At 34.6% G+C, this 27899-nt stretch overlaps 1 protein-coding gene across 2 annotated transcripts; it reads left to right on the top strand.

The window, feature by feature from the left end:
* Nucleotides 1–11142: 11142 nt before the first annotated feature.
* On the top strand, nucleotides 11143–27613 carry LOC144445105 (prolactin-releasing peptide receptor-like). 2 transcript variants are annotated; one of them, XM_078134659.1, is made up of 4 exons: nucleotides 11143–11621; nucleotides 24964–25392; nucleotides 25950–26162; nucleotides 27119–27613. In XM_078134659.1, the coding sequence occupies exons 1-4, from the start codon at nucleotides 11259–11261 to the stop codon at nucleotides 27269–27271; spliced, it is 1158 nt and encodes a 385-aa protein (XP_077990785.1). In that variant the 5' UTR covers nucleotides 11143–11258; the 3' UTR covers nucleotides 27272–27613. The 2 variants fall into 2 exon arrangements, with proteins under 2 accessions (XP_077990785.1, XP_077990786.1); XM_078134660.1 differs by lacking the exon at nucleotides 25950–26162.
* The last annotated feature ends 286 nt before the right edge of the window (nucleotides 27614–27899 follow it).

The raw sequence follows: 27899 nt of genomic DNA, 5'->3' as shown, positions 1-27899 counted from the left end.
GAAATTCTAATTAGATGAATGACGAATGATGTTAAATGTATTTTAAAAATAGCTACTCATACCGAGATATAGAAATATTTCTGACAAAATCATTGTAAAATTGCAAGGTTTGTTTTGGCTAATTTTGAAACATAAACATAACTAGTACGACGTGAACACTCAGCATAAATATACATTTTGTAAAAGTAAAAATAAGCAAACAAATACCAAACGTTCCAAAGTTTTTGCCTAATACGGACAAACTTCTTGACCATCAAATGCTAAATATAAATAAAGCTTATGTAGTGCAGATATAATTCAAGGTTTAGTTTATTGAAAAGCACTATCGAAGGGCTGAATTCCATCGCGAAATCGACAAGGGATATCGCGGGAATAATTTAACCATATCATCCCGTACATGTAATCAGTATTGTGGTCCTATGAATCAGATACGAGTGTCATAAAGTTGTTTTGGTTCTGTTCATTGAAGGCTATATTTTGTGACATATGCCTGCTATGTTTGTTATACTAGATAAGTTGGCAATGACTGACTGATTTACATGTACATTTGTATACGTATTTTATTGTAGATCCAATTACATTACATAATATATTGGACGAAATCAACTAGAATTAACCATAGATTCGTCTCTAAACTCTCAAGGTTAATTGTAGCTTTATGACCTCAAACATTGGGTAGGACATGGTCACCATATCATTTTTCATGCCGCAAAGCGAAATTCCCTTATTTTACCTAACCAAAACAATGGACAGAAGACTGTTTAATATTTCGGGTGTATCAGAAAAATGCATAATACAAAACGCTTGGACGTCTTAGTGCTTGAACGCATCCTAATGATAGGTTCTATGCTTTAGTCCTGTGAACCTCTCATTTCTCGTGTCAGATGGCAAATCAACTCATGTTTAATCTCTGGCCTTTCAGCCTAAGGAGCCAATTGACTGAGAGTGTCCCTGCCTAGCTACGGGTTAACAACTTTAACACTACGTGGTACTATGGATGAAATAGTGATATGTAACAGATTTACAGTCTTTTGCAGGGCAGTATATCATTTGGGTTGGACGATCGAGATATCAAGTTCTGTCCGAATGGCCACAACGTTTTAAGTTAAACTAAATACAGATAACACACTATCATTGCATCCAAAGTGTCTGAGTTTGAACATGATTGCTTAAACATTTCAAACATAATCTGAATTTACAGTGACCACACATACCACATATTGGATTTGAAAATTAAGTTTTTCTCTTTGAATTTTACAATTGGCTTTTACTTAAGATATCGCACAGAAAAAAGGTAATTGCTATTGATTCAGGTTTTTATTTTATTTTATGTACGATTGTTTACTATATTTTGCCATTTTTATACAAGATATTACTATATTCTCTTTTCTGTAATAGCCTGGGCGCATTTCTGAAAAAAAGGTTTGCGTTACGCATGAATTTCACTTGTAAATTTACAATATTATCAACAGATGCTGCCATAGATAATAAATAGTTGAACGCGTTGACTTGGAACAATTACTATAAACTTCATAAATATTGTACGAAAATAGATATTTTCATCTTATCAATTTTAATATTGCCCTTGTCAATAATAATGTATTCACACAAACATGAAGAAGTTGGAATCCTCTGTAAGGCTATATACATTTAGGCACCAAGTATTTGTAAAGCACTCACTTTAAAATGCAAGATTGGGTGAGAGTGAACGACCGCATCCCCCAATGTAATAAATGTATAGTAGAGATACGGTGTTTTTAATTTCCTGTCTACACACTTCAAAGAAAGCTTTTTTTATATGGCCCGACCAAAGCACAACAAGAAGATATGTAGTTATCAGAATAGAGAGCCGCGTTGTAATAAAAAACAATTGATACTTTCGTATTTTCTTAGAAACAATTTTGCAATTAAACGTCTTCCTTTAAGCAAATAGTACACTTAGTAGAGTAATACGATTTCATTGAAATATGATCCTTTTATCATTGAGCAAAGATAGTGTACTAAGAAATTTGGATTGGGTATTTTAAGTTGTCGGTGAAATTATGTTACCTTATCGATTGCGACATATTGTCAGCTGCTTATTATGTTATTATATTGAAGTAGGGTTTATAAGTTAACAACTGACAATTTCTGTGTGCAGTTTGGATTTTGTTACAATGCGAAGACTTCAGTGAATTAATGTTAAGATTTCTAGGTAACTTTAAGGTTATCAAAGACAGGTCATCCCCCCAAGAGAGGCAAATGGGGCTAGTTTACAGTTTATTGCTCGAAAAAAACCCAGATGTCATCTAATGATTTGCCTGGATAGTTCGCTTCTCCTTAGCACTTATGTACAATTATTTTAATATTTGCGATCATTCATGCAGTACAAATTCGCCACTTTCGTAAATTCGATACTTATTTTCATTATGCTATACTTACTGTTGCAATACCATCTTTATCGATCGATCTTACTACCAAAGCCGAAAGACTATAGAGTTTAAATTAGGAGGCAAATCTAACACACCTTTGATTGTTACAAATTATGCAAGCACAATACAAACAAATGAAGACTCGTGACATGTTGCATTTTATCTCACTGTGAACACAAAATAAACAGTTTTGTGTTTGAATCTTTCTTGTTTCATCCGACAGTAATGTTGATTTGTGTTCACAGTGTGATAAAATGTATCATTTTTGTTCTATGTAATTTGTAACAAAACACCTTGTGCGAGTACTGAAAAATATCGTCCTGCCTAACTGGAAACTCTATAGTCACTCTGATTTGATAGCAACATCAGAAAGAAGTCGTCATATAAATCTGCTACGATTCTAGATTTTATCATCAATCCATGGCTAAGAGTTTTGCTCTCCCTTACAGAGGGTATTAAATCCAAAGCATCAATGAGTAAAGTTTTGGAAATAATTTGACCACATCGGCGGTTCTTACACCAACAATTATAAAAAAGTTCTTACGTGTTTCAGCTAAACATCACCTTGTCTGTCAATCTACAGATCTTGCAAGGAATTTTGCCTTTTGCTATAGCTCTGTCTTCCTGCTGTCTGTCTGTCTGTCTGTCTGTCTGTCTGTCTGTCTGTCTGTCTGTCTCTCTCTCTCTCTCTCTCTCTCTCTCAAAGGGTTATCAATTTACAATATTCATGCACATTTTCATTATCAGAGAGTACGCGGACATGATTACGTTTCTGTATACATCATTTTATTTCCATAATGACAAATTTGCATAAATAAACATTTTCGATAATGTCCTATTACCTAAAGAATGAATGACTAAAATGTCATAGAATATGTTGTATACAGTACGAATAAGCAAATGCAACACAAAATGTATATATTGAATTTGACATATAATATTGAATTTCATCAATCAATTAATTAACTAATTAATTACTTAGTTAACTAATGATATGGCATTGTACAGTTAGTTTCGAATTCTGCAGGAACATCTGTAGTCTATCTGCTAGACCTCAGATGTTCTTCCGATAGAATACGACACACGACCGAACATCGCTATCGAGGATGGAACATCCAAGGTCTAGCAAATGTCATCAGGATATAAATAACTCCCAATCAGAAAACTGTATTAGCGACAAGCACAAACAGAGGACAATAGCTAATTTTTCATGCATATTCATCTTAAGGAGGGGCTTGTAAAAATAACCACCAATGCGTTAACTAAAATGTGTGAATGACAACGTCTAAGCTTACACACTCATCAAACGCAATTACCATAAACCGATAAGACATAGTAATGACGTAAATGTGTTTGTCAACACCTGCATGTAGAGATTGAATATATTAAAGTATATATATACATACATGGCCCAACCCATCACTCAATGTAATCACAATGGAATGTCCGGTCTGAAAATGACATTTGCTAAACTGTTCGGGCAAGCCCTCACTTCGAACTTCGTTCGCTTACAGTATCGAAAGAAAGCCCAAACGTCTAGCAGCAAGACTAGAACATCTGTAGATATGCCTGCTTATTCCCATTCACGGAAAGCGTTCAATTTGTAGCTTGTAAAATCAATTGATGTCTGGCTGGTTAAAGCCAGATACACTGTGCAAGTTAAATCAGAGGACTCTTCCTCTAGTAAAAGTCAAAGTACACACCTGTTTATAATCACAAGCATTTGTTCAGTGTAGCGCAACTGCATACTCATCCTTCTTTAGAAATGTATGTTGTCCATTAATCATAAATGTTCACCGAACCGATGTATTGCAGCTGCTTGTAAATGTTACAACAAAGAATACAGCCGACTGAGATAAGGCATTAAGGATGATCGTGTTTGGTACCTGTACCTGGAGTATTTTATATGTTAAGCTACATACAAAGTATATGGCCTTACGACATACACTTTGAAAGGAAAGTCATATCTTTTAAACTGTGGGGTATGTCTGGAGACGAAGGTTTTGCTTTCGGCGTCTTTGAGTGTTCAACTTAATACTACTTGTATGAAACTGCATTTTGTGATGATCCTTTATAATAAAAAGAAAATAATGTATAGACTGCATCCAATTACTCGAAAAAGGTAAGGAAGTCATATCACTATGTCTGAAGTTTTTGCATTAAAAGAAGAGATATGAGGAGGAAGGCCGTGTATGGATTTAAAAGGTATCAATATAATGAAAAGTTATTTTTAAACTACTAACTTTACTAAAATTGCTAACATGACACAAACTTACGAAATCATGAAATGGGAAGGATGAAAAATTAATTCTAAGGGAGAATAAAAGATAGCTGAATTTGTTGCAAACGAGACTAAGATCTCTAAAATTCATTTTATTACAGGAACAAGTGACTTTTCATTTTTAGGGAAGCTGGTTCCCAAGACTCGCTGTATTTTAATACGAATCTATCAAGCGGACAGGGTATCTTTCGTTACATTTCACTTTATATCCATGGAGAATATCTAGTGATTTCAATAGTAATGGCATTTTGTGTACACTCACATATTTAGTCCCAAAGGTTGATTATATCTGTTCAAATAGATCAAGCACCGACGTTGCCCCTGGCAAATTTAAATTGCAGTCCTCCACATTAGAAAAGTACCGACCTTTTTTTGGTCAATACTTCTTTAGTCATTATTTGAATTGTTTAGAAGCACCAGTATCTGCAGTCGATACAGGATTACGGCAATGCATGCCCCAGGTTACAATTAAGTGTTGCAGTACGTCTTAAACTAAACAAAACAAAACAAAACATCACACTTTCTATAAATTGATTTCACACCCTTACTAATGTTGTTCGTAGTCTATTCAAGGATTAAGCTTAAGTGCTACACTGGCTTATATATGTGTACCGTTATAAGCTACATACAACATTCATAAACTTGAATGTGTAAATGTGATGTACAATGCATTTTGACAATCAAATTGACATAAAAATTTACAAATGTACAAAACGTCACAAGGATTATACCTCAATACTCATTTTCCCACATTAAATTACATAGGTATAGTGGAGGCAAACAGTGACGTCAGATAAGGAATATCCGATTGAGTTATTAGTCAACCGACTCCGTGACTTTATATATTAAGTGGCCAATCAAGTCGATCCACTGATTGACACATGGGATTACATCTAATCATGTAGTTAAAAGTCGAGGGATGTCAGCTAGTTGATGACAAAATTGTATACAAACCTTGACACTACTCACTTCGCTTGTAGCTGAAGTAAAGACGTTGTTAGGTTATCATTGTCCACGAGCAAAGTACAACTGTTACGATCCAAAAAATATCATATTTGGAAATTTGGCATGTTTTACCTAAATTAAAATCCACCTTTGTACTACCTATTCACAAACAAGAGCTAACAACAGCATGATCAAATAATATGTTGATTTATCTACTAATCCTGTACTAATTACATTTATCTCTAGTAGCTAACAAATGTCAAATGTTTTGATTAAACAATATCGATTAGTTCTTGTAAATAAGATAACTTGTTGATTATCGAATTCACATTAATGCTTAATTTTCCAATGGCGTGATCAACATTTGTCTTACACGTGAACATTTACATATGACATGATCTCAAATCTCAATCTTAAATATTCTGGTGTAAAGTTCCCCGCGTCTTTTAGAACAATGAATCTTGGTGAGTGATCATTTAATTATAGCAAGTTATGCTTACAATAATGACATCACCTTAATTTCAAGGTGACAACTAGAACTTATATGTTAGGGACATGGAGAAATAAACTTTACTCTCAGATTTTGATTACAACTCAACTCCTGGTGTGCGGTGTGTGATACTTAAACACTGAAATGTTATATTAAGCTACCCTAGAACGTAACACAACTATATTCGCTAACGTTTTGAATTCGAAAATGACTGCTGGAACAATGACTAATTTACATATGTGTCATATATGGCCACCACGATATTTGTAGTTCACTACGTTTTACCATATTTGTCTTCCTGTACAGTAGGTGTCTAAATAAATAAATCTGCTTTGGCGACTAGAATTCGACTATTGCCGAGATTAGAATGCATGAATAGAATCACAAATTATTACTTATAGTAACGATAAAATATGTTGCAGCAGTTAGGTCATGTACACTATTTAGACAAACTGTCACTCCTTATAAGGATCTGTATATGACGCAAACCTGGTGCATGGTACCCTTAAGGCTTTTCCATTTTCAAGACGAAAAAGTAACAAATGAGGACAAAGATTTCGTATTTGCCCATGTGATAGCACTGGTGGTAATAATGAGATATTATTCCCCAATATTTTTCTTCGTTCAGCCAAGGAAAAGACGGGTGACCTAAGGGGCCCTTGTCACCGGCTGAATGATGAAAAATGTTGAGGAATAATTAGATATCATCACCAGTAATATCAAAAGAAAATTGGGGAAAGTAATGTTCGAACACAGCTGAACCAATGACGTAGACGCTGTACGCGCGTTGCCTTGACGTAGATCGACCAGAGTATATATTCCATACTTTTTGTTGAACTTCGCTCGTGCATGGTATAATACCAAATGTTACTATTTGTTCATGCTATAACTGTGTATGTCTTTAAACTCAGTAGATCTATTTTAATAATTGACAATGATGCTAGCACCATTTGTCTGTCGCTTCTAACAAGTGCAATATCCGATCGCGAATGAAATCAATCTAGATTTTTCGATATTCTATATTTGCTGGATATAAGTAGTACCACAAGTACCAGTTATTTATATCACATAACATGTTTCGTGACTTTCAGTGAAAGCGTGATATGTTCATCAGTAAATCGAAAAGATAATTACACTACAATTTTTAATTTAGCACATAAAGTACACAAATGTATTGCCCTAGCCATTAATCGAAATGCACGCGGGTTGTTTTCTTCTCACGAATGTGCCATTATGAAGTATGCAATTCATAGGGAAAGCAATTTTACCTAATGGTAAGTAGTACTCGTAAAATGTCTGTTTGATATATGAAAATTGTTTAGACTGAGTACGAATTGGGTTTTAGGCCTAATACAAAAAAAAATTGTGGTTCCGATTACGCTAAATTTTAGAATAGGTGGGGTATATATTTTTTTAATTTAATTTTATTATATATCTTTTTTGATGTGTGAGTGTCTAGTTCAGGTTTTCCATTGCTTTCCAAATCGTCTCTGTTTTTTACATTTCTCTTATCAGATGTACAGCCATTACAGATTGGAAGAACTGTTTTATATTGTCATTTTCAGTTGATGTCAGTTTCTGCATCCACTATTTCTCGTGAGACTTTACAATTTTTGCGATTTCATTATTTTTCTCTCGGATAGGTAAAACAAAGTTTAGGATCGGCAGTGAAAAACTAGGTGGGGTTGGGTAACCGGGACCAACAGTTTTTTTTAGGCCTTATGTACATGTATAAACGTGCGTACAATCGTATCTGAACAAAACGTGCCCACGGTGACATGATGCACTTAAGTATCTCCCAGCAGAACAGATTATCATGGAGCGAATTATACACTGGGAGCAAACTATCCTGCCACAGCATATAATTGTGCATTCGCCATCTCTTTCAACCTCAGTCCTCTCGTAGTCTGTTGGGTTTACTACTGTGGCAAAATAGGCTCGACCCTGCAATATGCAGATTCAGATTTAAAGCCAACAAGTCTAACCATATAACCAGTGTGACGTCACCATCATTATGTTGATTGACCCCATCTAAATCTGTAGTCAGGAACTAGCTTTATCAAGGTATAAGTTGCCCCCAGTCAATATAAATTGTAGAAATTTCAAGTGTTATTTCGAGGTAAGTTTCAATCGATACTGATCTCTGCAAGGGGTGGACTCTCTTTAAAGAAAACACTTTTAGTCTCGTTACCTTAGCCTTGCTACGCATATGTAATATAGTCACCTTTATTATCTCGTCATGCTACGACTTAGGGATAATCACATATTGTCGCACAAGCTCAACAAACGAACATCGTTCTTTTTTGGTCAACCCCCCCCCCCCCTCCCTAAACGAACACTCACACGTGTGACATCAAACATTGATATAATGCTGTAAACCAGTTATAAGAACTGTAGCGGTCACACCACTATCATCGATGTAATGTTATGATGATTTTAAACACAGTAAAGATCATTAAAATACTACCAGAAACCCATCACCATATCTCACATTAGAAGTAATTTTTTTTATCAATTTATCAACATCTCAATAGTAAATACAAAAGCTGTTGCCATTGAAGGAGTGAGAGGTTTCCGTTGAAATTTGGTTAGAGGTGCGAAAATGAAGCTCAGCAATCGCATTGACGCCAGACCCCCTCCCCCTAAACAAACTAAGTTATCTTATGGTGCATGACGGGATTGGCCGGCACAAACAATGTATCTAGGCTAATCCCCTGAACGCGGACAAATTCCACGTTACCGAATTAATGGCTTATGACCACCCATAGACTAAATAAACTACCGATCAAGTGGAACAAAAGATCACAATGTTTTTACCCCTACAAAAAATATGAAACCTGGGAAAACAGTGATATTTGTCAGAGCTATCACCGATTTACAGTCAGTTCACACCTCAAGTAAGGTATCTTTTCATATGGAAATGATTTCGAACCTACAGCGTTTGTGCCGGGGAATCTTGGCATGGTGAGCTTGTGTGACATTGTGCGATCGTCCCTTAGATCTTTATTTCTAAATGAATTACAATGTGTCGGTATAAAGTCACTTGAGAGGTCATTATAGTATAGTTTGCTAATGGATGGTCATGTATGGTTCATCAAGTTCACTTACAATCTTTCTATCTTCTAATGGCCCGATAGTAATGCATTTTGCTAGCTATTAGAATGTCAAAGTCCATGGTATGGGTCTTGATATATGGAATTCATAAGTGTGCACCCAGGCAAAATGACGTATTTTAAGACAGGTCGACAACAAGATCGTGATATGCCGATTTCTTGAAATAGTAAAGTTTCCCAATGGTAACATTTTTACAAAGAAACTAACCCCGTACGTATGATCTATTACAATCAAACCTATCAATCCGAAGCATGAGTCTTGGGGCTGATCTTTAATGATTTGTATTCAGTGAATTTTAAAATGACGTATTTTAATTTTAAAAAATGCCTCTTTCATTTAAAATGAGTGTTTACTTAATTATACAACGCAGTTACAGGTTAAATATGATTATAAGACAGGTTCGTTGGAGATAAAGGATGACCTTTTTTGAAATGAATAATACTCTGTGATATTATTGTCACGTTGATTACTTTTTTCACATCTCCCCAAAATATATGTGTACATTTGGGGTGATAACATGATTTTGCGTTATTTATAATCAATCGTCTATGAAAAAGTGTAATGTGACAACAAACACCAGTGTTATTATGATGCTGTGCATTAATTTAATATTGTATAGATTTCAAACGTAAATTCAACAAAATTCCACGCCTCCATTATCTCATGTTGCTTTGCAGTACGACAATAAAAATAACGTACTACGGTGTATAGTTTTTAGATTTTAAAATTTCATCTTTCATCTCCCACGAACCTGACTATGTGCCATGACGTTTTGTTAAAATATAACTCATCCGAAAGTATATCCTCTGGTTGAAATGTAAAGAACTATCATGTCTGATGCCACATTAGTTCTACTATAATAGAACGATATTTAAAACACCATAAAAACTGACGAACCATCGCGTTCCCATCGCCACGGTGACCCGCTATGCCACACAGTCATTCTTAGAGTTGCATTCATCGCGATTCCTCTGATATCGTTTCAGTTCAAGGAATAAGTCGACGTGTCATGTGCAACAAAGCTACTCGAAATTCTTTCAAATCAAACATTTATAGAACATGTTATTACACATTTCCGGACGACATCCAGTACATGACGAATGAGTTAGAGAAAAGAAAAACACACTTTGATAGCTCCTAGCCAAGGTAGCATGATGTCGTGGTATCGCATTCGTGTAAATCATGAACACGTGGAGATGAACAAGGCCACAAAGGAAATATGTAAATGTAAATACAAATATGTAAATATGTGGTCATATATATATGTATATATATATATATGTATATATATATATATATATATATATATATATATATATATATATATATATATATATATATATATATATATATATATATATGCTGACCTGATATTGCTATGGTAACCTTTTAAGTTCAGCTTTCTAGAGATCTAGAGATCTGTTGAATGTGTTCATCGTTGATTAAATTATGGTCATATATATATGTACATTTGCTGACCTAATATTGCTATGTTAACCTTTTCAGATGATGTTTTAAAGAGACCTGTTGAATGTGTTCATCGTTCACACATATATGTATGTTATTGACATGTTTGTGTTGTTACAGGTCTTGAGACTAGAATGTCATCGGTTTTACAATACGCTTAGGGTTTGTTTTTTTTGGAAGGTTAGAGAGATTGTACCCGTACAATGAGTAAACATTTCTATATTTGATGTGATGTAGTTTAATCTGCCCACCATTTGTGCACATGCGTGTTTGTCGACATCGCCTACACAAATATTTATTAACTGGTATCTCATATCACAATTTAGATGTGAAACCTGGGTCCAGCTCGTCAGTCTTCAGCTCCATGAAGGGCACAACAGACTGTTTCTGGCGCTGTGGAACTCGACGGATATTTTCTTACCTAGACTTAGCTAAGTAGTGCAGACAGTTTAAGAAGCAGATTGTCTTTCCCGATATAAGACGTTTAACGTGAAGATATCAGACAGTTTACGGTTTATTTGCATAAGGTTTCCACTGTTACCGCTAAAGTATGGCAAGCAACACCATTGGTGATGATTCTACGATGGTTGACTACGACGATGACTATACTAACTATAGTAGTTATTATTCCTACTACGATGATGTCCCTAAACTAACAGAACACTTGATTGTAACTTTGACGGTTATTTTTGCGATAAGTGTCGTTCTTTCAACTATTGGCAACATTATTGTCCTGTGTGTAATGACTTGCGCACGGAGAGGAAAGGCGTCCCCGAACACCTTAATGATTAACTTAGCGATGTCAGACTGGACTCTAGGATTAGTATGTTTACCGGTTCTATTCACTGCTACAATGATGGGTGAATGGGTATTTGGAGAAGTATTGTGTTATATGACACCTTTTGTGATGAAGGTAAGTCCTTGGTTTAAGCATTTCGTGTAGGTCTTTGGTTTAAGCACAGTAGCATTCTCAACATAAACAATGATGATCCAACATGTTGACTGATGACATTACTAATTACTATTCAAAGCACGATAGAAAAACGTTGCTAGTAATCTGATAAAATGTACGGGCTATCTAATTAACTGAAATTCTAGGAAAATCTTATATTGAAATCGTCATAATATTATCTTTGGGTTTCATTTAATACTTTCACTAGTCATGGATATGAAAGAAGATTTATTTTGGATGTTCACTTTCCTTCATATTTTAACGCGACCAGTTCCAGCTAAATTATTGATAGTGATATGAAACTGTTCAGGTTAAAGCAACATGTAGCCATGAACGGAAATGTAATTTCTCTTGCACGCTTTGTTGGGATCTAAAATGATTTGAAAGGAAACCATTTCACTTCCATTCGGGAGTTGGAAGAAATCACCGCTAATTTTCACAAGTCACGGACCTTTTCAGCCATCGTTACATTTGAAATTTCCCTCAACAGGATACAAGTGTATTAAGCCTAATTAGTTGATTCATATTAGATTAACTATGATTAGATTAGATTAGATTAGATTAGATTGTATTAGATTGTATTAGATTATATTAGATTGTATTAGATTGTATTAGATTAGATTAGATTAGATTGTATTAGATTAGATTATATTAGATTAGATTAGATTAGATTAGATTAGATTAGATTAGATTAGATTATTTTATTAACCACAGTAACTGTAAAGCCGAGAATGATTATGACTTGGCCAAACATAGAAAACAACCAACATGACAACATATAAACAGTTATAGAACAATTAATACAATACCAATTCATAAGCAACAAATCAAATGCAAAACAAGGCTTCATAAAATCGCAAATTGCCAACTGTTTAACTGTAGAATTCTGAACATGTTCTGTTTTGGGATAAAGGCTATTCTTCAAATGTATAGTTCTTGATATGAATGGCCTTAAAAAGGTATGATTGGTATTGATACATAAAAGTGCGAACTTTGTTCACCAATAATGTCTTTATTTTGCATATGATAGATTTTGCTGTCTTGCGGCTGTTTGTGTTAATGATCATATGATTAAGATGGCACATCAAATGGAATGAATTACCGAACCATGAATATTGCAGTGCGTTGACAAGTTGTAAAAAATAATTACTCAAATACAAACCAATTAGGCATATAAACGAGAGATGTAGCAAGACTAATATTTAGACTGAAATTCGGTGCTGAACACTTGCAGTACGGTGGCAATTATCTTATTTTTGTTTACACAGGCTTTAAGTCTTAACCTTAAATGTACCAATTGCCCCATAATTTGACAATAATGTATAAGTAAAATAAATTTGAAATTATTCATTACACGAATTCATTAAGTGTATATCCACAAATGGTAATACAAATATCATAATTATCATATTGTCATCGAGAGAAAATTTACAATGATATATATATATAGTGCTGTACAAAAATCTAGAAACGCTCGTTGTCATCGCGACCTCATACCGCTTGAATTCTGTCTCATTATCATTATACCTTACTCAAGCCAGGTTATTACCTTTGAACAGAAAATATGGATTATATACCCTGGTCATTGTACGTCATGACAACCCATGCCTACGTCACTGGCTTTGCAGTGCTCAATAGTTGAGCCAAATCGCCATGATAGTGTTTTCCCAATTTGGTACAATTATATTATTCCGCAATGTTTGTCTTCATTCAGCTGGAAAATACTCGTGACCTAAGGGTTTGTCTCCGCTAGTCTAGGGACTCATAGTGACAAGGCCCCCGTAGGCCAGTCGCGTTTTCCTCAGCTGAACGAAATAAAAAATAACATTGCGGAATCATATCTAATTATGAACCTTTCAAGGATAGTATTTTTCGAGTGACTGAAGAAAAATATAAGGAAATAGCATACCGTATATCACGTCTTTATTCACATTTGAGTAGTACACAACGAGTGATGTAAACTCGGGTTGTTGTCACGTAGAACGTCTCTGTACATAATCCATATTTTCTGTTCAAAGATGATAACTTCGATTGGGCATTGTATAATATGAAATATTACTATATGTTCAGCTAAACTTTAGGTCTTCGACCTCGTACCTGTCGACGACACGTTATCTACAGTTGCAGCTTTTAACATTACATGATAGTGCGTACGAGTGTGCACACACACATACATACATACATACATACATACATACATACATACATACATACATACATACATACATACATACATACATACATACAAAACACTTAGGAATATAATGAAACATAAAAGTTATATCATTTATAATGCTAATGTAATTCTGCCTGGGATACTCCACGATGGAATTAATTGCATAGTATGTCTGAAGCACGAAGTAATCTTTAAAAGATGAGCTTCTAGGCTTGAGCCTAGAGCAGCCATTACCTCATGAATCAATTTTCAGGAAAGTAGTTTCAAATTATTACGAATGTATTTGGAGTCTAGCCATTAGTGAAATAGTATTGAGTTTATTCTCATCTAAAATTGTGTATTTTGTTTCACTTGTATTAAAATGGGGTTCCATTCCCAAAGTTTATATTATATTCCATAATTTCATTACAGAAATGACCTTTTGAAATATATATCTGCAATTCTATGTCTCCGTTGGTGTAATTTTATCTTGTTGAAATAATACTTGTAATTCTAAAAGGCCCATTTCGCAGTAGGATTAACATCTAGGTGCCAAAAGAGTTAGTGCTGTCGAAAAAGATGATGCAGGACAAAAGAATGGTCTATGTTATCCTTACACGTGGCTCTACGTATAAGGTAAATCTAGTCTAGTGCGTTGACCTAGGATTGAAACATGGCACTTTCAAATAAAATAATATTTAATAAAATATAAACCATATCAAAATATCGATAGTTTGTCATATAATTTACAATGATGTAATTGTTTTTGGTTTCTCTGTGCTGCATTATCTCTACACATTTAAAGAGATGGTGCCCAAATTAAGATACAATAATGAATGTACTCTTTCAAACTTGCCTTACTTATACACCTGCGCCTCGAGGTCCCACTCGACTAAAACCTATAGCTAGCCAGCAACTAATGTTCTCATGACAAACAAAGGTTTCTTCCCGAGCCAAAATTTAAATGATTTGTGAAATACTTTTTGCTCCAGATGACGTCATACAAATATGCCCAAAGCAAGTCAACGTAATGATCGTAACTTTAGATAGGCCACAGTTTACACAGTGTTATAGCGGCACGACGAATTGTGTTTGTCAACAAACAAAAAAGCCCTTCATCCCCACATGCATACATGGCGATGTATGTGACCTTTAAACAATTAAATTCGTTTAACCGTACATACCACCATTTACACAGAACAAGTTATTGCATGCTTTAAATGACAGGTGGAAATATCCAGTTCCACTTTTCTTAACAAATGAATTTGTATTTCTGGTATCAGTTGTCGATAGACAGTTTTTGTTGTTGTATTTTTCCAGCCCTATAAGCAGAACTGATTAGTCCCCTAACCCAGATAATGTACTCACAGAGTGTTGTGTTGTCAGGAATAAATCGAAATTATACTAGTATACTAGTACTCGTCACCTATTATGAAACACGCGCAGATTATGGAAGTAAATTTCCTGAAGACTAAACATTTGTTGGATTAATAACAAGTTATTTGTTTTAGCCCACCAGAGGCATCTCTTTTCTGAGACACAACTGTATAGTATTATATTAAAAATATTTGCTAACAGTAAAATATTCGAGGGAAAGTTTGTTAATATCAAGAACAAGAAAAACCAAAAAAATACATCACATATTAGCAGTAGCAGTACGACGATGAATGTTGAGCAAAATTCAGAAAGCTAACAAAATGTACAACTCTCAAAACGACCAGAAGCAAATATATTTCATCAAACGATTGGGTATATAGTAGGAGACAATGTCTACATTTCTTACACCTGCAGGAAATACTCCAATGTATATTGTGCCAGGAACTGACAGAATTAAAAATCGCAAGCACGGTAGTGGTCCAGACTGTTTCAATTCATTCAGGTGTAATTTCATTATTTCGAATACCTCCGGACAAATCCGATTTATCACTATTGTAGAAACACCACATTAAATGTACTACGTCACTGGAATTAAACATTGAAAAATGGCAACTGCACCAAGAGCAATACAATCTTGAAAACGCATTACCCACATTCAATTGATTATTATCACTTATAGAGTTGATTGAAAATTGAATTTTTAATAGTCTTTGATCATATCATTGTGCTGCTAGATTCGAAAGTGAGCATAAATTGACTGACTGTGTTTCGTACCAGGAAACAGCTAATCGTTTGCTCTATTGATCGTGATGATTCGAATTGCCTTAAAACAATTGAAGTTTGATACGTGACCACAAAGACGGGTGCAACATTGAATGGGTTTTGTACATTAAAAAAAAACTACAACGAATCACGAAAGCTGCAGCAAACCGTCGTCGGGCTCGACAAAATTCTTGCCACAATTGCTAAAATGTTATTATCTGTCTGAACAAATATCTCGAAGATGTCTAAATCTTGTCAAAAAAATCTAATTGACATTTCCCACATGTTATCGTCTCATGGCGTGACTAGAATTGATGTACAAGTGTTATATTTTAGTTAATTGGCTCTCAAAAAAATGTCAATATGAAAGTGCCTACGCTAGGTTTACCTTCAGTGTTGTATATTTAACTGATAATGTTGGCTCACTATGGACGCAAAGAAAGTGTAGCAATGTTGGTTCTTGTACAGCCAGGCAAGGTAAATTTGGTTTGGTTTTCGTTATTTTCGTTGTCGTACGGAATTTTCGTGGCCATGGGTATTAAAATGTAACATGTGTGATAGAGGAATGAAATTAAATAATATTTGCACACATGCTACATGTATAATATTTGGTTGAATATGAATTAAATTACTCTCGACTTTACAGTAATCGTAAATAGTAACAGAGGTTGGCATGACCACGATTTACCGCTTTATGATGCATATGCTCGGCCGATGTGAATCATTAATTATTAAGTAGTTATAATAAGCTTGCTGAACGATGCAACTAACAAATAATAACTAGATTAATGATTTAGAAATACAAGCCAAGGTAACCATACTTTTCAAAAGCGCTTTAATATTTTGTTATTTTTCGAAGCCATATAACACCGTGTAGATATAATTTGTACAGAATCTCCAAAACATTAAAAGCAAGAACATGGGTTTCCTAACGTTATCATTAATTGTACGTAATGGAAAAGAAAACCCTGCAAATCCTGACCAATACTATACAGCATTTAAACCTGCTGCTAAAGATGAGCTTGGAATTTTTGGTCTGACTATTGACAACACGTTTACAATGTGAAAACCTCTTGTTAACAGAAATGATCTAAAGGCGTGCTGTACTCAGGAAAGTGTTGAAAACATGTATGATATCAAATTAAGGAGGCATGGAATGAGGTGGACGAACACCTCACTAGCCAGCCTTGGCCTATTTGACAACATTCACAAGAAGACTCTTAAAATCATTGGTGTTAACGAAACTACTGCTGGTTCACAGTTATCCAGTACAAGCCTGACTCATAGATACCAGGTTGTTGCAACCACAGTTAAAATGCATACACGTCTGTGCACAAGATAAACTGTCATTTATATATCGACCTCTGCGTCATATGCGGTGTGTTTAACGCTAAAATGTGTATATTCCTTCTCATGCTATGTCTACTTCTGACACAGCCTTCCTGATAGTGTTGTTGAGGCAATGTTTGATGTAGGTGCTTTACATGTCGTGTGCATTGCTACCTATTAAAATTATATCCACGGACTGGTTTGTCTGTATGTCTTCGGGCTTGCTTGGTTGTGGAGAGTAGAGTATATCGGGCTTAGACATGGTGTCTGTTAAATATTATTTTCCTGCTGGGTATGGAAGCCATGAAATGTAGGGAACCATACCTTCAATCAGCTTTGGTAGGAATTAACTGATAGGGACATAGCTACCATATATTGAACTTGCATTTGAAGCCCGTTAACGTGTTTTCATTCAATTCTATCCATTTGATCTGAGTGTATCCTGTTTTTATTTACTCTGCTCAGCTGCTATGAAGTACTTGATTCGCCAGCGGGGCTTTCTAGCCTCTCTATCTGCCATGACTATTGCTCACCTTTTTCATTTTATATAATGGGAGGGTCTATAATATAATTTAATTCCGCTAAGTGCGAATAATCATACAATTTTCCCAAATTGACCTTTCTCCATCGGAGACCTATTTCTCGCTTGTTTTATTGTACGGTATAAATGTCGTGTGTTATTGATAATTCATGTCAAACACCTGTTTGATATAAAAATAACTTTAAGTTGTGTCAATATGAAAAAAACATCATTTCCCGGATCGATATATCTGTAGAAGTCACGTTTTAATCATGTTTGAAGATTTTTTCAGACACCACTTTTATTCAACACTTAGTTCTTGATATGATCTCCCCTTCATGGTAATAACAGAATGGTGACCGTGATATTCGTGATAAAAAAGCTAATTTTGTCCACTAATTCTGGAAGCTTATTAGATAGAGATCTAATTTAAGTGTCTACACCCATGATATCCATGATGATATCTTTACCCTTTGATGCTGACCTCTGTGTTCAAGGTAAAATACCTCAAATGGTCTAAAATGTACTATTCAGACAAAAAATGAAAATTCATTCAGCGAAAAGTTAGGGGGCGGATTGTAGTTAAATATTAAACATGCCTAAAGCATACGTTCATTTCAAACAATACCATATTATATATTAAACGTTAGTTAATTTATTATAACTAAAGGCAAGAGACAAAGTAATTGAGGAAAATATCAAAAGTTCATAAAATGACTGTGGAGGTTAGGTGTGATAATATATCAAAATTAAATTTCTAACAACTACAACATTGGATATGATTTATGGGATGTTTGCTATTGAGATGTGTATATTTATAGAATGAACATAGTCAACATTGATGCGGGTATTCGATTAAAGCACAACAGGTTATGTCACGAAATATTGGTCACAGTTTAGGATTTTCCGGTTTTATCTGATACCATTGTTTATGCTTGATATATGTATGCCTTAATCTAATGAATGCATGTTCAACCGTTATCATAAGATCCACCAGAACTGCCATTCATTTAAGCCACCGCATTGTTCTTATTGATGTGGCACCATTGACCATGAGCTGACTATGGATGGTGTTGGGGGGGGGGGTCTGCTATTTAATGTATACCCCAGAAGGTGAAAACAATAATAGTAACCGAGAGGACGCAAGAACTTTAGCCATTCAGAATCAAACAGTAGTGATAAGGCTAAAACCGGAAAATTTGCAGATTCCAAGCGGATCACTCTAACCATCCAACCATAACCTAATTGTATACCAGAAGTACATTGATTGTCTCCCGTAAGGGCAAAACCATATATTTTCTGGTCTACACATACCATTAGAATGCACAATTCAATATGTCTCTTATGCATGGTGTACCACTTAATTGGAAAATTAATTATATAAAACTGTATGAAATTTGAAGCTTGCATAGTTAACATATTGCCTAATTATCAAAAAATCATTGATTATACAAATTAACCATAGAGCTTATAAGTTACAACATTAAGTGAAACATGCAATTCTTTACCATCAATATATGTACTAAATTATCTGATATTTGAACTTTGTATTCTTAAGAAAAAGCCTAATAATTAATTATGCAAATTAGTCTTGAAAATAAAATAAAAAACTGTATCACCAGGTTTTAGAGGATTGTGTGCTTTGTCATGGTTGATGTATGTACCAACTTATATGAAATGTGATGCTTGCATTCTTAAGATAAGCCTAATTGGCGAAAATCATTAATTATGCACAAATTACTAATTACAATTAAAAAACATATGCCAACAGGCTTTAACGTATATGTGTGCTTTGTTATAGAGGAAGAATTATATGGAATTTGAACTGTGCTTTCTCAAGCTATAGCTTAATTACTGAAAATCAGTAATTATTCAAATTACAACTTAAAAGTAAAAGCCATATCAACAAACTTCAAAGGACAACTGCGCATTATTAGGGTTGATATATGTACCAAATTGTATGAAATGTGAAGCTTGCATTCTTAATTTAAAGCCTAATTATTAAATCCATTAATTATGCAAACTATTCCTACCAAACCTTATAGGACATATGCGCTTTATTATGGTTAACGTATGTACCAATCATATTGAATGTGAAGTATGCGTTCCAAAGATATAACCTAATTCCTAAAAACAATTACTTACACATACTAATTAATGTTCATTAGATGTTAACCAAAATCTAATTAATTCTTTCTATTAGCATATGGAAGATGTGTAGCAAGTTTCATCAGAATCGATGTCGTAGTTATTGAAATATCGTGTCCACCGACAGACAGACAGACAGACAGACATACATACATACACACACACACATACATACATACATACATACATACATACATACATACATACATAGTTACATACATACATACATACATACATACATACATACATACAAACGCGTGACATTACACCATACAGGTAAAAAGAATATCTAAACTCGATAACATAGTTTATCGTCTAATGTGATTTAAATATGACGACGATCAACGTTATACGTCAAGTTATACGTCACCAGAAGGTATGAAGGCGTATTTTTCACCAACAGCCGTATTTTTGCTTGTTGTTTCACATGATCACTGCACCTCACCTTGCAAACAAACCTAGCAGGCAACTAGAATTTCAGCTGTAACCAGCACTTCCAATGACAAATGTATTGTCAACCGTACAAAATAACATCGTTGTATACATTGTAACAAGTTTTTGAACTGTATGTTTCGTGTCACAGGGAAATCGTCAACATTCCACACACAGCGGCGAAAGTCCTGTGACGGCGACCGCATAGTTGTCATGCGATCGTAAACATGAATTCCAAAATTTATGAACAATGTCAAAATTACCGTCACAGAGAGTGGAATTTTTGCTTAACTAGAACAACAAAGCATATTACGAACATTTTTGTACATTTAATGGAATACAGTACGCAAAAAAGGATGCATTCATTTTTCAGCTGGAGGTTATTAGTTTGAATCTGACTTTGAGCGATATGCAAAGAGTAAACATTACATCATACTACAGAGCAATCGCGCAATCTTTTTTTGGTGATAAAGTTAAGGCTGGGATGTAAACAACCGCATTGCAGTCATCAGAGAGGTGCGTGATACTAGCTCGACAGTGCAACGCGGAAGTGATTTTATTTTGAAATGAAGCAGCATTTCAAAATGAATTCGTAGTCGCAGGTGACGTATAAATATGTTATTTGCCAAATACTGTTCCACATGTTGTTCCTCGAATAACAGATACCTATGCAATGAAATACATAATTTATCTGGATTAAGGTATTATCGGCTTCTATCTTGGAGGCTAAAAACATGTGTGACAGAAATCCCAAGATTAACAGGAACATATGTCGTTACTAAATCAATATTTAATAGATTGACACGTTGAGAAGAACGCAGTATGAATTGAACGTCTGGGGGAGGAATATATTAAACTTCTGTCAAGACAAGTGAAAAATGGTTGGATTGTTTACATATCTCTTAACTTATTACTAGTCTTGGTTTCCATCTTTGTCTCTAGGTTAACATCACTTGTCAATGTGTACAGATAAGTATACTGGATTAATTGTTTGCCAGTGGGGTACTGATTAGTTGACCGTGACTATCCATACATTTGCCTGTGCATGAACTGGAAAACATGGTACTGATTTGCTTTGACAATAACGCTTTTCAATTATACACGTCAGTTTTGAAACTCCGAAACTGCCTGTCAAGGTTAACGGAAATGTGAAGGCAAACTGGAATCCAACACTAATCTATCAACATCTATGTATTAAACATGTTCGTTCGTTCTTCTCTTGAAAGATATGTACTCAATCATGCATGTTGTTCCTTAGCAACTAAGGAATAACCGGAAAATTGCAAAGTTTGACCGTTTCCTTACTTTAACTGAATTTGTGGAACCTAAGTCGTCTTCCTGATAAGAAAAGTTAGAAATGTTGTTTCAGAATGTCATGTTATTTCATTAAATTATCTCCTAGACAAAATATGTACAAATCACTCAGACTAAGATGTTTATCTATTCAGCTCACTTTGTCATTGTGGATAAAACTAAAATGTTATATATTACACCATTTTATCAGAATGATCTCGTTTACTCTTCAAGGTTCTGATATGCCCCAAAACCAACCATATACCCTGATAAGTCAGTAGACATCAGGATATGAAACTAAACAACTAATTGCATCAAGTCTTGATAACCCCTGCCTTGTAACATTGTCGACCAACTTTTCTTTGAAGATGTAAGATTTATATCACATTAACAACCCTCTTCCATCCACGAGGGAGATTTCTGTATATAACATTCATCCTTGGCAGTTTTTGATATGAATTCATTTTATTTTCCTAGTACTAAATATGCTATTAATATGTGATATTGAAAAAACCTTGGGGCTCTGTCTAAAATTATCGGAAAGCAAAACCAGGTACGGAGATTTAGATTTGTTTTATTCAAAGAAATGTGCTTTCTACATGCTCATGAAGAACTCATCAAAATTGTTTTCCCAAATCGTAGCGTTAAACATTACGGTACTGAAGATTTCATTCTGGTGGGGGTTGTCGACCAAGAGAGATCAAAAGATCAACACTAATTTAAAACTTTAAACTGCATGTGCGTTATCATTTGCTCTACCAAACTGAACATATTTCGTCATTACTGTACACACAAACCTACTTCATTTTACTCTAATAGTATTGTTTATTAATTTTAAAAAATGAGCATTTCCGCCAAAATAGTCCGAGAAAATGTCCGATGTCAAAGTTTCAACACATACATAAAATAAATGTAAAGCATAAGGAAGTCAAACAGTATAAGGCAGAGTTAGCAATACGAATATTCTATACAGTACTTATGTCAGTCTTGTGCAAAAGGGTTCTCTTTTTTCCAAAAGCATTAAATAAATATTTTGCTCAGTTTCTCATGAGAGTAGGATCGATAGGATTTCGATTGTTCATAAACTTCGAAATTCTATTATCAGACAATGCTTACTCTTCCATGTTATCTGTGGACACATCTTCACTGGATACGCAAATTTCCATCCTTTTTAATCATAAGATATATGAGCAGAAACTCTGAACATTTTCCCCAAATCCACTTCCTCCTAAAGGCTTCTTGGTTATTTATATTTCTATCGGTACAGTCTTTACCCATGACAATCTTGGATGAGATCGGAGATGAAAAAATAAATTATTGGAAAATATCATCGGAGCACTTCGGAAATATGTCGTTTAAAAGTAACAAAATCAAATCCTACTTTTCAATACAATGGACTTTTTTAGCTCGAAACCATCTTTTATTCTTATTTGTTGAATAGGTATCTTCTAGAACAAAGGCTGGCCTAAATTGAGATCGGAAATCACACAAGAATAAATTCTATTTTTTTTTATAGTGAAAAGCTCATACAATGGCGTTAGGCCTTTTTGCCATTAACCCCTTCAAAGCGAAATGAATATCCCCACCTCTGTTTTTGCAAGCATAGTGACACCATGAGGGTTGATATGCATTTCACATGATGTGGTCTGAGACTCCACCAGCATAAAACAATTCTCAATATTTACTAGGTAATTTTTAGTTCATTATACTGTATTATATATTAAATATTCAAATGGTCATATTTTCAGTGTGAATGTCCAACAAATATAAAACATAACACCACATTTACTACACGTAATGCTTTCGATTGAGTTATTTTCTTTTAAGGTAAATCTGTGGCCATTCCAAGTTCTTATCGTTAATTTTGTTCAAAGCGCGATGGCCGTATGGGTTATGCGTTTCATGAAGGTCATGTTCTGCCAGCAGAAAACATTGTCAATATTTATGTAGTAATTTTAAAAAAATGTTGAGGCATTTACTCAGGATAACATTACATGTAATTAAATAATGGCAATTGTAGACAACATTTCAAATTAAAAACATTACGCTGTCATTAATGTCTGATTGGCTCACTCCGAATGCGACGGGTTTGCGATGCCAAAAAGTATTTCAGATCTCTCAAATAATCGTTCTCATGCCACAGGAAACACCACATGAAAATCCGTCGATCACAGAAATGTTTAATCACACTGATAAAATTCGTCAAGCATTGGAATTATCAACAGTATAACTATACTTTTACATGCTCGCTTTGCCTTTTAGTTCCCGAAGGAGGGGAATATTACGATTCACCCCCTGTATCCGTCCGAGCGTCTGCCCGTCCATGTACAGTGCATCCGTCCGTAATACGTCATTTAATTGACATGCAATATCCCTTTCATAGATACCTGGCACAAAGGTGACATATTATATCGGACATATGGGCGTCACTTTGTTGTCTGTAGGACATATCTGGCCGGCATATCTTTAGGTAAAAAAGTTAATATTTACAGTGCAACTCTAAACTTTTAATACATTCAAAGGCCTATCAGAATATAATTATCTATCCCAATATTATCAATTTCAAGATTTCTTTTGCGACACTGCACTTTGACTTTGATCTTGATTTTCAAAGTCAATTATCAAATCAAGATATATTTATTACACACCACACACACTTTCTTGTAGCTACATGTTGCCAATTTCTTATAAATTATGTATACAGGTGATAAAGAAGAAGAGTATTATACACAGACATGATTTTTGTGCACATACCACTTTTTTACTGAACGGTAACCATATTTGCAGTAAGAAATCATTATTTGCTGTATATCTGAAAACCTTTTGTTCATAGAGACTCACATTCAAGTGTCTACTCCCATATTATCAGGTACAAGCTGTCTTTTCAGATCTTGGCAGTTGACTATGACCTAGACCCTCAGGGACAATTATCAAAATCAAGTAATAATGTGCATATTGTGGACACTGCAAGCAGTAGTTAAAAAAGTGTCGCATTTTTGTTTTTAAATCTTCGGCACATTCGTTAAAGAGTGTGGGAAATATATACATGCATTAATTTCATCCATTAGTCGCACATGGAAGTAAAGTTCTTGACCGGCTGCCTCTTTTACGAAGATTTGTCTTATTTTGCTGATATAATTTGTACATTTTACGTAAAATTAATAACTGCAAAAGTTTGCATACAAGTATTTGAAATTTTAGACTGTTGTGTTAATTTTCATATACATGTAAATTTTCTTTTCCCATTTCATTTCGTTTGAACATGATTTATATTGTTCTCATTCCAGGTTTCTCAGGTTGTGAGTATTTTCACGGTGACCGTAATAGGCCTTGATCGTTACCATGTAGTGATGTACCCCTTGAAGAGGAAGTTGTCGGTAAAAGGAAAAAATATGATAATACTATCAATCTGGCTGGCTGCGATGGCCTTGGCATCCCCACAACTCATATATGCGAACCACGAAACCAGATACATAATGATAGAAGATGAGAACGTAACCATGACGTATTATCGGTGTGGGGGAGACTGGCCACAACCCACCGATATCAACTACAGGGTGATGTATGTTTGGCTGTTATTTATTGTGACATACGTGCTGCCTCTCATTCTGCTAAGCGGGTGTTATATCCAGGTAGCTCTGAAGTTATGGAGACGTACTCTACCTGGACACATTGACGCCCAGAGAGACAGGGAACAGGCAGTGGCAAAGCGAAAGGTACGATCCGGATTATGCGACCCTTTAATATGCATGTGTATCTGTGCGATCAAAAATCAGCAATAATAATGAAGGGTATTTTGAATTAAAACTTGTTCCCATATGATATGTATATGCTTATGAAAGAGTCTTGCTTTTGCATGATGACCACTTGGTGTACGTCTTAAATTTCTCTCTGCCATTTTCCGTGCCTAGCCATCACTCCGCATCTAGGCCTGACTATGCGAATAATGTTTTCATTATAAAATGCTTTTTCATGGCATTCAGATTAAGTAGGGGGTAGCTTATTTGAAATTTCGTGATTCACACCAAACGTTGTCCTGTCCAGTATCTATAAGCACATGGGATTAATTTTTCATACAACAACTTTTATCCTACCATTTAATTAACTGTGTTGACTTGGTACAATTGTGATTCAACTCTTGCCCTAGGAATTCGCTGGTTAGAAATAATGGTCGCAGGGATGACCATAATGGCAACGTTTAGATTCATAATTGGCCACTCTAACGATTCGGCCATCTTGACAATAATTGCTTTTGTTCTTTCTTTTCTTTCAGGTTATCCGCACTCTGGTATCCTTGATCATATTGTTTGCAGTGTGCTGGTTTCCTCTTAATTTCTACAACCTCTTCCTTACATATAATGGGCATTATTTTTCGTCACACTGGGAAGTCACGACTACGTCACGTGCGTGTGTCTTCATATGGTTGATACTATCTGATACCATCTTTAATCCAATAGTGTACGTATTTCTTAGCGAAAACTTCAGAGTAAGTATCATATAACGAAGTACGGGAATATCATTACACTATGTCAGAAAAAAATCAAATATGCTTTAACCAAACAATGGAACTCCCTACCAAATACACTTAAGAACATACATAAAACGTTATGAATTTACAAAATCATTAAGTCATTTATTTTTCCCCATTAATTGTCATTTGCCCATTGCTGTAAATAATTATGTTTACTTTGTCTGTGTTGTCATAGATTTCGCTTGCCGTTCTGTTTGTTTGATATTTAGTTGCTACCATGCTTTTCTTTGTTTAGTATTGCCAATTTGTAATGGTTGTAATTATTTATTTATCATTGATATGTACACTTTGCATTTAGTTACTTCCCATATTTGTCAGGACCATGGACTAGATTAGTTCCAAGTGAACTATGTCTATGGTCCTCACCAGAACATTTTCTTATTAGTGATAATTCATTTTGTATTGTTATTATCTTATGTTTCTGGTGGAAATAAAATTCAATTCAATTCAATTCAATCATTTACAATTGCATATGGATTATTATGGCATTAATCGTTTGGGTTCCTCTCGCTTATGTTGCGCGTTTAGCAGTTACTACCAGTTTTGGTATTTAGGGATAGCATAAGGAAATGAACGTGGACCGTTTCGCATTAGTGGATCGATTAATATTTAACTGGAATATGGCAATTGTATTGATAGTTGGTAATTCTGTATCTCGAGAAAAAATGTATAATGAACAGAGAAGGAGTATAGTATTAGTTACACAATATCACACAATGCCATGTTAGTCTGTAAGAAATTTTCTGATTTTAAAAGGCTGTTCATATACAACTCCAAGATGACTAGTCACCATTAAAGTAAACAGTCATAGTTGCATTTCAATGATCTTTACTTCTCTCTCACATCTTCAAATGGTATTGTGTGAAAAAGAAAGGAGTTATGTTTTGATAATGGTTGTTCTTTTCTTGCAGAAAAACATCAAAATGTTAATTTACCGTGCCAAACATTGCGTTGGAATGGAAGATGATTACCCATATTCCGACGCATCTACCAACATCTCACACCTCTCAACATCGAAACACCGAGGAAAATATTCAAACTCGATCGCCTTACGTACATTTTGAATACTTGATCATATACTTTCAAAAAAAAAGAACCAGTGGTGTGGATCTAATGCCTTAATGATGTATGTGAGAGGATAACGCAAGACTAGATTATGCTAATTTATCATATTTGATATATTCATGTATTCATATCACCATGGCAAAGGGTGTGTGTAGATTGGAAAGTTTCATTACTGCTTTGTACTCGGCTGGCTTCAATTCCTTGGCTTCTAGATTACCCATTAGATTTAAAATTGGATTTTAAACTATTAACTTTTCGTATGGTTATATATGTAGTACAACAATTTTAAGTATTGAACAGTATTATGTTGTATTTCATTTGTTATGTTTAGTTCAACTACTTGGACACTTATTGAAGGAAATTTCGGTGAATATTTAAACTTATTCATGTTATTTATACTTAAACTTATTTAAAATTATTCATGTAAATGGTGATATCAACCTGTTGATAAATAATATGTTATTTGTGTTAAACTCTTTAAAATGTTACCATCTTTATGTTATGTTGTATTGTAACATTTAATGTTAAACTGAGCGAGAGAAATTCCATTTTTTTTCAGGTAAAAAGTAGTTTATTTCCACGGTATGTTATTTGAAGTGAAATTTTTGAATAAAGGTTGCATTGCAA

This window comes from Glandiceps talaboti, chromosome 13, assembly GCF_964340395.1.
Source record: "Glandiceps talaboti chromosome 13, keGlaTala1.1, whole genome shotgun sequence".
Taxonomy (NCBI): Eukaryota; Metazoa; Hemichordata; class Enteropneusta; family Spengelidae; genus Glandiceps; species Glandiceps talaboti.
The sequence above is the reverse complement of the archived record's forward strand: the minus strand, read 5'-3'. Positions and strand labels throughout refer to the sequence as shown.